General features: G+C 34.2%; 1 protein-coding gene across 4 annotated transcripts in view; it reads right to left on the reverse strand.

Moving 5' to 3' along the window:
• SsRbeta (signal sequence receptor beta) overlaps positions 1-12,648 on the reverse strand; it is a 132,741-nt gene that overhangs the window by 13,089 nt on the left and 107,004 nt on the right. For all 4 annotated transcript variants that reach the window (XM_090405931.1, XM_090405930.1, XM_090405928.1 and 1 more), the window contains 2 exons: positions 9,803-9,901; positions 2,506-2,617 (listed from right to left, as the gene is read on the reverse strand). In XM_090405931.1, coding sequence (XP_090262057.1) covers positions 2,506-2,617; positions 9,803-9,901 — 211 coding nt within the window. The remainder of the gene's footprint in view (positions 1-2,505; positions 2,618-9,802; positions 9,902-12,648) is intronic.

Below are 12,648 nucleotides of genomic sequence, written 5' to 3' on the forward strand. Positions count from 1 at the left end.
GGTTACCTGATATATCCTTGTAAAAATGAATAATGGCATGTCATAAAGATATATTGCCCTTGATATTTTTCATGTTACAAGTGAAAAATATTACTCTTAAAAGTAATATGTCACAGCAGGCAGTTACTACTGTGTGAGTTAGGTTTTCTTCCTGAAAAAAAAATTTGTTATTTTAAAATTCCCAATTGCCAGAAATAGTAAAAATGTTTCCTGAGAAATTCAAGATTTTTTATAGTCTTTTCCGATCTCAAATTCCCCATTCTGGCTGCATAAAAAATGAAACAATTCAAGTATTCCCCTGACCTGGATTCATCATAATCCCAGTTGCTTAATATGTGCAATGTGAAACTGAGCTTATCAAAATAATTTACTATTTAATTATTAATAATTATATTTGAATAAATACAAGTTTTGCTTCACTTTATTGCAGTTAGACCTAACAGTGAATAAAACAAATGAGTAATGGTTGTAGTAATTTTTTAAATAATAATAAAAAAAAAATGGCAAAAATCAGACAGCCATTATCAAAAGTTTCAAAACACTGCAGTGCAAAGCATTATCACCAAAAAGTGGACTTCATCACTGTCTCGAACAGTATGAAAAGAGAGAAAGAAGCATGTACTAGAAGTAGATGAATTAGTTGCTAAACTTGCAACAGTAGATGAATTTTCCATTAACACTGTAAAGAGAAATTTTACTTGAGAAAGTTTCTCTAAAATAGACCTGCATTTACTGATAAGGATAATAAGAATTCGTGTGACTTGTTCTGCAGCAAGTCTATTCTTTAGATCTACAAAGGACTAAATCATAGTGTTCAAAGATGATATAATTGTGAGAAGAGGAGACAGTCATGATTGTAATGTTCTTAAGAAACTTTTTATTTTCACTGTTGCTTTTTCTTTTCCCACTTTAACACACTTCAGGCGTATGCTGGGTGTGCTTCCTCGCAATCAGCCCATTTGGATAGTCAGCATTTGCAAATGTGTATTTTCATAATCTTTAACATCACACTGAGTGCAGATAGCAAATTCATGACATGCAGTCCAAGCATGATTGTATTTCTAGCCCTGGAAGCACTGCAAGGAATTCAAAATATGTAATCTGACACTGACAGGTTGGGGTTGAGACAGCCTACTTACAGAGATGTTTTGGATTTGAGGATGTTAAACGTGAAGATAAGATGATTTTCTTGGTTGGTATAGGATTCCTATGTATCAGGATTTGTCTTATTGCTGTCATTTATCTTTCAATTCAGCAAATCTCCTCATTCTGAAACATTGAGAGGGTCCCACTCACTGAAGCAAAGTTTGTTTTATGGGGGTTAACCATAACTCATATTTGCAGCTTGAAAAAGTATGTCTGAATCTTTCTTAAAAGCTGTTGTTTCTACCAGAATATTTCCTAAATGAATTTTTTAAAATTCATTTTAGTATCTGCCAATCCTTCTAAGCTTTACTGGCTAAAGAAGGGTGTCATTTTCTCAACTAGACATTCAGCTGTTACATATATATAATTAAAAATTCCCCACCACCAACATCTGAATCCTGCAAGCAGGTAATGACTGTGCTCAGGAATGGAATGCCAGGGCTACTCTGGATGCTATATAAGACCCACAGCAACTTTGGACCCTGTCCCTAGACCATGAAGAAGGAGATATATATACTGTGACACCACTGGCACTTGCATAAAAGCTCACTATGTGAACAATCCTGACTGGGCTATCCAGCCTCACCTGTTTTGCTGAAGCAGTGGGCCAAAGTCATGCATGCACACCACTAGGATGTGCACAAGTAGCATTACATGACAAACATGTCAACAGGGTATTGGATTCTAGTCATGATTGTTTGGAATACAGGAGTAAGAAAAGCAGTAACATGGGAAGAAAGGAACAGAAACAAAAGTGCCAGTATCATTACTGGGTCCTCCTCCACATTAACCTAGTGCCCCACATGGAAGGGAATTATAAAGGGTGGTGCCTACTGGATGATACACAAGCTGAACTGATAAAGACCTGAACTGCTCATTAAAATAGAGAGAAATGACATTAAAACATTTCTCTGAAAAATTATCTACCAATTTGTTAGATAATTTTTCGACTAATGGCAATTTGTTACTTGGTGTGAGACCTACTACCTGGCTTACCAAAGGTTTGAAGTAGTTTGAAAAAGTTCTGTTTTCAGTACTCTCAAGAGCTGGATCATCTAATCCTTACCTCCTTATGGTACTAATGAACACTAAGTTTATAACTGTCATCCAGAGGATTCGCATAAACATTAAAAAAAAAATAATAAATTGACTGCATGAGTGAAAAATATTTTCTATGTTTTTCAATTCTGTAAAAAGACGGTCACAGTTTTTAAGATAACTTCCTGAAAACATAGGCATCATTTTTTTAACATTTACATATATTAAGTATTTAAGATTAAGATAGAGAATAAAACAAAAACAAAAAAAAAACACTAAATTGCTGGAGAATAAATCTAGCAATTTAGAAGTAAATCATACCTGAACTTCTTGGGCATCTTCTGACGGTAAATATGTGACTTCAGCTGCTGTAAAATTATAATAGCCTGCTTTCCTTGGTTTCACCACAACAGTATGTGTGATGTTGCTTCCCCTATGAAAGATTATATAAATCAAGGAATAACAACATGTAGACATAGGTTTCTGTGGTTAAGCAGTTCTGTAGGTAGTTTTCGGTATTGAGACCACATAGTAATATAAAGAGTTTATTAAAAATAAACAATTAAAAAACCCAACAAGTTTCATGCGTCATAAGATTTACATAATCTGAGGTAATGGTACATATTGTGAAGTTATAAAAAAACATCTAATATGTGTAATTAATTGTCAATAAGCTTTTGTTGCGTAAAACTTTTATGTTTATATACCATTACCCCTGATGATAAGTGACGACACACAAAACCTGTCAGGTTTTTTAATTGTTTATTTTTAATAAACTTTTTATATTACTATGTGGTCTCAATACAGAAAACTACCTATAGAAGGATAACAACAGCTTCAAAACAGAAATGAGCATTTCTTTAGTTACCAATTTGATGAACTTATCAGCTCATATCAAAGTTTAAGATCATCTATCAGGGGATTGAAGCTGCATAATTTTGGATTTTGAGGAAAGTGAGTTATTTTCACTTTCGTTTAGACAAAAGAAAATATTTTTATTAGATATTTCTTGGCATCCTATTAATTACAGCGACCATAATTAATAGACTGATTTTTTATTTCTTATGTTCTTCAAAAAAAAAAAAGTTATGTAATGAAAAAGTTCATTATATAACTTTTTTTCTTTTTGTCAGCAACTCTTCTATCTTATCAATAATAGAACATCTTGCATACTCCAGTATTTTGCTGGAGATCAACAGATGCAGTTCATTTCTTATAATACATAGAAGAATTTATATTTATTCAGGAATAGATGAATTTTTACTTACTACGTCTGTTCTTTTAGAAAACAGGAAGCATTCCATTCCAGGCACTATATTGCAGAAGCAAGAGAAAACAAGCAGTTATATTGTATGACTAAATGCAATACACAGACATTTACAATCTATGTATCACAATTAGTAACAATTTGTGTAATTAGAGACAACTGGAAGGACCCATCATAATGAAACCCCCCCAGAAAAGCTATGGTACATGCATGCCAGAAACAGTTTTACTGTAGTGCCAAACACACTACAGTAAAACTGTAGTGTGTTTGGCGAACTAAATATATTTGTCCTGACATCTTTTGAATTTTCAGTTGCAGAATATACAAGTAACAGATGTTTATAATGCAGCCACTGATTACAGCATAAATTAAAGATACTGAGAAATTATATACTTGGTTTAATCCTGTATCCAAGTGTAATCAAACAAGTTTGCACCTGAACTATTTTCAGGACTGGGGAAACTCGTATATAGATAGAAGCCTATGACTTCACATCACTTGCCTTAGTAGCTCATAACGTAAAGTACATATCCTTACAGGTATGTATATATAATGCTATGCATTATGGGAAGGGTCACTATCCAGACCAGTTTCGATCTTTATTGAAGTCTCATCAGTAGGAGCAAGACCCAGAGGTTGAAGTAATACATCATATTTTTCACATTACTAAGGCAAGTATGATGTGAAGTCATGAGCTTCTACACAGTCCATCTTTGGTTGTTAGTGCATTTGCTAAATTTTGCATCTGCAAAATTCCTTTTCAAAACCTTAGCCTCTGAGGCAGAGTGAATTTTGTCCTCAGGACAAGCACTGCACCTGGAACAACAGGATCTACTCACATCATTCCAACAAAATGGATAAAAAAAAAATAAAAAATAAAATAAAATAAAATAAAAAAAAAGACCCAATTTCTTAAAAAGAGCAACAAATCTTCCAAACCAGACTACACATACACTATATCTTTATCCTACATCAAAGGCACATCAGATAAACTGGGCTCCCTTCTGAAACGACACACAATCAGAATTGTATACAAACTTCTAAACAAAATTTCTACCTGCCTAAGACAAATTAAGGATTACCTAGAATTCTCTCTCCTTCCCTGCCAGCGTGGAACTCAATAATTCAGAGACAGGATGAAGTGGTCTTTCTCTATAGCCTACTACTTTGGCCAGGAGAAAAGAACACTGAAAATACACCCAGAATGGAGAACCAAATATGGATTATCTCAATGCCATAGAGAAAGACCACTTCATAAGTTAAAGATACCAAGAAATTATATACTTGGTTTAATCCTTTATCCAAGTGTAAGCAAAGGTTATCCCATAATGCAAAGTACATATCCTTACGGGTATGTATAATACCATGCATTATGGGAAGGGTCACTACCCAGACCGGTTTCGATCTTTATTGAGGTCTCTTCAGTGGGAGCCACAGACCCAGATGCGATACTAAGGTTGAATGATACCAGACCCAGATGTAATACAACTTCCAACAACTTTCTCTAATCCAGAGTAATTTAATAATAAGGTGTGACACCTTTTGGCAACTCGTATATGAAATTATGACTTCTGCATTACTTCAATCTTGGTATCACATCTGGGTCTGGCTGCTTTAACTAATTGGAGGCAATGTGGCCACTTTTGTTATGTATAGCTCATCCGATCCTATGACCAATCCTTACACTCCCGTAAGTCACATGCTGCCTCAAGTAATTATCTCTCATTTTAGGAATTACGGACCTCACAACCGTGCTATAATAACTCTTTATCATCAATATATAGCTTGATGTAGTTTATAAATATATTTTTTTTTTCACTAGAGGTCATGCCAGTAGTAACTGGCATGACCTCTAGATCACCAAGAATAACTTGTGATCAATTCATTGTTTCTCTAGCTTACTGTATGTAATGTAACTTAGCTTGTCCTGTATATTTTTGTATATGCTCCAGATGATGATCTTAATATGAAGATCGAAATGTCAGGATATTAAAAGAGTTATTTATAACACGGTTGTAAAGTCCACAATTTCTAAAATGAATGCTGATCACCATGAAAGGATAATCATCTCTCAGTAGGTGTATAAATTCCATTACCTTCCTGCCATGTGACCATTCTTCCTGTCAGTCTATATCTCCACTGTTAAAGGCCCTCATAATAATCATTTGACCCACACTAATGTATTTAGTTTACCTTTTGTTGATTAAAAAGAACAAAGGCAAATTACTGAGCTAACATACAGATGGCACACACACACACATGCAAACCAATTACTATTTGAGACATTTGAACCTTTTTTGGGAAAAATGTTTTGTTTTTATCTTTTCTCCTGACAATATCTGTATACACGGTTTGTGTTAACCTTGAATAGTAGACAACAAGAACAAGAGATGCTTTATACTCCTGATGGCCATGAGCAAATTTTATTCTTAGGGATGGGAAAAAGAAGGGAGCTATTGAACTGAAGAAGAGGTGAGGTGAAGAAAATCAAATTCTTTTCAGGATGCATGAAATTATTTTTCAAGACTTGCTTGACAAACTGAAACAGAAACCAAGAAATTGCTTCTGAAGAGGATGTGTTAGGCAGGTAAGTTTTCAAAATTTTGTCTAACTGATGGACCAGGATTCTGATAACATTTAGTTTTTGGCTCTGAGGATGATACGAGTCATGGTCAACATATTTCCAAGTGAAGAAAAGTTTTCTGAAGCTGAGAATTCTAATGAGTCATTTTGTTAATATATGATGAGAAAGCCTAGGAACTTTTTTCTCAATGATGAAATTAATTTGACTAGGGATGGGGGGGGGGGGGGGAGAGTTCTGTTTTAAATGAAAAGCCTTTCATATTTGTATTTACTACGGTGTATTATCGTGGCTTTCTTCCACCGTATTCTATGGCAGGTATCCAGCGCATGATCAGCAAGACCAGAGTGGCTGTATTGGTGAAACCGGATGTAGTCCTTGTGTTCTGAAATTCTGATATTTTCTGTCCTGCCTGTTTGGCCAAAGTAGGACAGCTTACAGCTGCAAGGGACCTGGTATACACTACGTAGGTCTAGGGGGGGGGGGGGAGGTTGGTCTTTAGTAGAGCGGATAAGGGATGCCAATTTTTTATATGGTCTGTAACAAGAAGTCATGTTTTTTTTTAGGATTTTTATAATTTTTTCCGAAGTGCCTTGGATATAGGGTATGGTGATGTATTTAGAGTAATCCTTGTTGTGAGGGGGGGGCGTAGCCATTGACTGAGAAAGTGTTGAGAATGTGGTTTAGTTCTGCGGTTAAGGCATTGTCATTTGAACAGATAAGTTTAGCCCTGTTGTGTAGTGTCTTAATGACTCCATATTGTTGCGAGGAGGGGTGGTGGGATTGTTGGTGAATGTATCTACCTGCATGGGTGGGGTTTTCTATAGACTGAGAAAACCAAGGTTCCATCAGGCTGGGGTGACTAGTGTGTCTAAGAAAGGAAGGCAGTTGTTTTTTTCCTCTTCCAGGGCGAATTTGATTCTGGGGTGTTGGTTTAAGTGTGTTAGGAAGGAGAGGAGCGCACTGGAGTCATGTGGCCAAATAGCGAACATATCATCAACATAGCGAAGCCAAATGGTTGGTTTTTGTGGGACAGAGTTTAAGGCTTTCTTTTCAAAAGTCTCAATATAAAAGTTGGCCAAGGGTGGGGAGAGTGGAGAACCCAGGGCTGTCCCCTCTATTATTTGTTTGTAGAATTTTCCTTGCCAAACAAAATAGCCTGAGTTCACTGCGAACTGAAATAGGGCTGTAATATCGGGAGGAAATTTAGCTTGGATAAGCTCTAAGGATTCTTTGAGTGGGACATTTGTGAATAAGGAGGAGACATCAAAACTGACCATTACGTCAGTGTGTTTGAGTGTAAGGTTTTCTATGCTGGCCTTGAAGTGGGCTGAGTTTTTTATGTGTGAAGATGTGTTGCCATTATAGCGAGAGAGCTTTGGCTAGTTTGTATGTGGGGGAATCAATGCCATCCACTATGGGCCGTAATGGCACATTTCCCTTATGTATTTTTGGGAGTCCATAAATACGGGGGGGGGGGGGTATGGAGTTAAATGGTTTTAATTTGTTAGTGATTTCCACAGGCCAAGAAGTGACCTTCTTAAGGAGCCTGTGGAGTTTTCTAATTTGTGAGTTGGTGGGATTGTACTCAGTAGGGAGGTAAGTAGCCCGATCTAACAATAGAGCTTGCAGCTTACCTGTGTAATCCTTTTGGTTAAACAATACTGTGGCGTCCCCTTTGTCAGCTTTGGTGATTATTATTTCCTTGTTTTTCTTTAATTCTAGTAGAGATTTAATTTCCTTACTGGGCATGTTGGCTTTTGGTGGTTTAGCTTTAGTCAGAACACAAGCCACATCCAGTATAATAGTCCAGTCTTCACGCCCAGAAGAATACCTGCTGAAGATATTATGATATGAATTGAACGCGGGATATGACACCTTCCAAATCACGTTGCCAACGATATTAGACTGGATGTGGCTTGTGTTCTGACCAAAGCTAAACATTGAGTTGTAAGTCAGCAGTTAGAATTGAAGAAAGTACAGGGAGATGATTTAATGATAAATGTGGTGTCAGCCAAGGATGTACATTATCACCTCTGTTATTCATTATCTATATGGATTACATTATGAAGGAAAGTGGTATTAGACCTGATATCAAAATTGGAGATGTTAATGTCAGCTCCTTGCTTTATGCGGATGATGTTATACTTCTAAATAAATCTGCTACAAGTCTGCAAGATTCCCTGAATAAATTGAATAACTGTTGTGATAGATATGTTATGAAGGTCAGCAATAACAAGACAAAGATAATGAAAATAGGCAGAAGCATTGAAAATATCAGCTGCATTGTGAATGGAGAACCTATAGAACAAGTAAAACATTTCAGCTACTTAAGCACGATTTTTAGTGAAGACGGTAAATTAAATATGGAAATAGACAACTGAATCAACAAAGCTGGTATGACAGGATGTCAACTGAATAAATTTATATTGAATAAGAGAGAAATTAGTCAAAACACTAAATTAGCTTTATACAAGACAGTGTTCAAACCAATTTTAACTTATGGATCTGAGAGCCGGGTCAGAAGTAAAACACTTGACCAAAGACTAGAGACAGCAGATATGACGGTCCTGAAAAAAATTAGGGGCGTGAACAGATGGCATCAATGGCAATATCATATTAAAAACGAGGATATTAGGAAAGAACTTGACATTGCCAGCATCCAGGAATACGTCAGCAGAGCTAATCTCATGTGGTATGGTCACTTAAACAGAATGGACGAGGAAAGATTAGCCAAACAAGTGTTCTTTGTCTTTCAAGAAGACAACGATATAGGTGGATTGATACAGTAAAAAGTGTCTTAGAAGATAGATATATAAATATAAGATGTGACGATGTTGTAGCTTTGACAGGTAACAGATTGATTTAGCAGAAAATTGTAGGTAGGAAGTTTATAATGATGTAAATTTTTCATGTAGTACTATCATATCCTGTACACTCCTTGAGGGTAAATGTCAGGAAGTTGATGATGATGAAAGGTGTTAAGGAAATGGCATTTTCAGTCAATGCTAGATAGGTTTTTTAAACCTCCCTCACCTAAGATACAGAAAGAAGCAACTGATGACAACAAATTGAAAACTCCTGAACCACAAAAACCAGCCACAAGAATTTTTTTTTTTTTTTTTACAATTTAATGAAAGATGATTTTCAATTAATCATGTAAAACCAAAGATTTCATAAATAAAAATTAATATGTAATGGTATACAAAATATAAAAATGCATATTTATAGTGTAAAAATGCTCCTTCCAATTTCTTTGCATTTTCTTTATTTAGTTTAGATTTTTTTTTTTTTTTTTTGGATTTTTTTAAAAAATTTTTGAATCTGAGAAGAAATTAATTGATTTCCAAAAGATATAATGGAAAATTGGGTTTTGAGATACAAACCGGGGTCAGGAACAAATTAAGTTCGTAAGTCGAGGTACCACTGTATTTTTAAGATACACAATAAACAGACTAGGATTATAATGATGTTTTGTGATTATTGCTGATAGGTGATGTGCCAGAATTTATGTAGCATTACCCCATATCAGTAAAATCAACACCGAAGCAAAAATTCTTAATATCATTCAAAAAAAGTTTGATGATTTAAGGTCTATTTGAACCAACCATTAAAATTTTCTTAATTTCAACATGTAAATATCTAATATTAGTTTTTTATATCTGTCTACAAAACTGTTGTATCTATTAGTTTTCATCCAGATATTTGAATCATACAACTTTCCCTTCATACTAATACATATCTGTCAAAATAAGCTATAAAAAGGATACGGTCCCAATCTTTCTATTCTCATTTTCAACATGCCATTAACAACTTCAAAATCCTCATCAGGAAATCCGGTCTCTACTAAGTGAACATTCAGTGCAGCACTGTATTAAATAAATACAAAACTATATTTGATTTTAAACACTAATTACAAACTTAAGCTAAATCTATTAAAATATAATTTAAGCAATACATGCAAACATTTAAAAATGGGTTGACCACCTTATGGGAGAGTATTATTGTCGTGCCTTCATTCTGTGTAATGTGACATTTATATAGTGCTGAAATGCTTGTCGAATCAAAGTTTATAACACAAACATATTTCCATCAGATGCTGTTTAATAAATAATAGCTGCTAATTACAAATGCACTACATCCAAATATCTTGAATATAGTTTGTTTCAGACACAATCACCTTCAACTGAACCAGCAAATTCTTTTGTTATGTAGGTGATGTTTTGGCTTCTTTTGCATAGAAATTGCAAACCCCTGTTCAGCAAAAAAACATGAACTCACAAAAACTTTTAGAAATGAAACTTGATACCTTCAATTAATGTGGCAGTTTTGCAAGCAGCCAAGTCAAATATTAATAACATATTATCTTACTGGGCTGAAATACCTATTAAGAGACCTGCACAGAACCAGCAGACCACACTCAACCAGCAACATACTGTGCCTTAATCATCGCCTATAGTGGAATACACAAAGATGCAATTTCAGATAGATACACCTGAACAGAAGTTTGCAGTTTCTGTGCAAAATAAGCCACATCACCTATAAGTTTCCCCCTCCCCATAAAAAATCTTAAGTATAGAATGATTTTTAAAGAAAGCTGTTGAAAATGCAACAATAATTTCCACAAACTTCACTCATTTTGAATTGGTGGCTTTTTTCAAGAACCTGATGAAGTTCCTTATTCTGCTGCACCAATTCAAAACATAAAATACCTGATATATTTCCAGCAATAAATATATTGTTAGCAGAAATTATCACATTATATATCAAATTATCAATCTGAAAAAGTACAGTTGTGCAATATATGAAATTGCACAACTGTACTTTTAATTCCTTAATGGCAGAAATCATTAATGTATTAAATGGAACAGAGATTTGATCTTGGAAACTATTTGCCTTCAAGTTAACTGAGTTACTTGGAATTTCCTATATCAGAAATTTTAATTCTCAGTTTTAATATTTTAACTTTTTCTTTATATTATTTGTGATTGTTCACAAAAATTATAAAAGATAAGATATAAGAAACAATATAAGAGATATAAAAGATAAAGCAAACACTATGGAAGTAGGTATACAAAAATAATTCAATTATATTTCTTTGAAAAATGTGATAATTTCTGCTAACAATATATTTATTGCTAGAAATATATCAGATATTTTATGTTTTGAATTGGTGCAGCAGAATAAGGCACTTCATCAGGTTCTTGAAAAAAGCCACCAATTCAAAATGAGTGAGGTTTGTGGAAATTATTTTTGCAATTTCAACAGCTTTCCTTAAAAATCATTCTGTACTAAAGATTTTTTCTTATGAAGGGGAGAAAAAAACTTGTAATAAATCCACTTCTATATAAGACAAACTATCTACAAAAATGTAACAGAGGGAATTTATTTAAGATTTAAATAACTTTTAATGATTCATAAATTTCTTTTATTTTTCTGGTAATAAACTCTACAATATACTAATGGTTTCAACTGAAGAAAAGGCTAATGATGTTCTCTGACTAGCTGACCTGAAGCAGTGAGATGCAAATTTAGAACTCACTACAACAAGGAAGCATCCAACATTTAATTACAAAGGATGAAAATTAAAGAGACCAGTTCTATTAGTGATAAGCCACAAACCAGGAGACTTTGAATAAACAATGAGACTATGCTGTCTGGAGAGCTTTTGCAAACAGTCCACAAAAGTCAATAAGGCAGGATTCATTTAAGCCGAGTAATATTTCTAGAACAACACACACTTCACAAAATTTATGGAAGAATACCATGCAAGATTAACTTTCTACTATCATTTTAAACAAAGTTGAAAATAACACCTCATTTATTGACAATCACTTTAGTGATGAAACAACCTTTCACATTAAGCAGCATAGTTAATCTGCAATGCTGCATTTCGAGGATAGAGAAAACAAAAGAAGTTTGGGAACAAGGTACAAAATTCTTGTAAAATAAACATCTGGTGTGCTCTAGGAAAACCATGCAAAATTGATCCATTCATTTTTTAAGGAACTGTTGTGAATAGTGAGGCCTATCTGAATATACTGCAAAATTACATTATACTTGAATCTATGGGAAGAAAATGTACTGACAGTAGTCTTTCAGCCAAATGGGGAGGCACCTTTCCACTTCGCCCATAGTGTTCAAGAATTTTTAAATTAGGTTTTTCTTGATAAATGGATCAGAAAAAGTGGACCAATGCTGTGACCACTTCTTTCACCACACTTGCCCTCTTTAGATTTCTTTTTGTGGGGACATTAAATTACTCAACAATACTTCAATCACTAATCATCTTCATGCTAGGAACAAATCTGATTAGTGCTATATCTCATACATAATTGCACATCTTCAGGGCACTGCAAAACTGTACTATGCATTGTATCAACAAGTGAGGAATAATCACAAGTTAATATCAATACAATTAAATATGATAATCTTGAATAAATTCTTTCTCTTTCCATTTTGCAGACTACTTATATCTTATGCAGAAGTGAAATGATTAACAATTCAAACTGTACAAGGACTTCATAGATACCTGATATAAAATTTATTAAAATATGATTTGAAAATTTCAATATACATATAACTGCGTTTTCACTTAAAGGTCAAAGCTAGATAA

The sequence above is a fragment of the Typopeltis vanoorti genome, chromosome 16 (assembly GCF_054136105.1).
Source record: "Typopeltis vanoorti isolate ZY-2024b chromosome 16, IOZ_Tvanoo_1.0, whole genome shotgun sequence".
In the NCBI taxonomy this organism is placed as follows: Eukaryota; Metazoa; Arthropoda; class Arachnida; order Uropygi; family Thelyphonidae; genus Typopeltis; species Typopeltis vanoorti.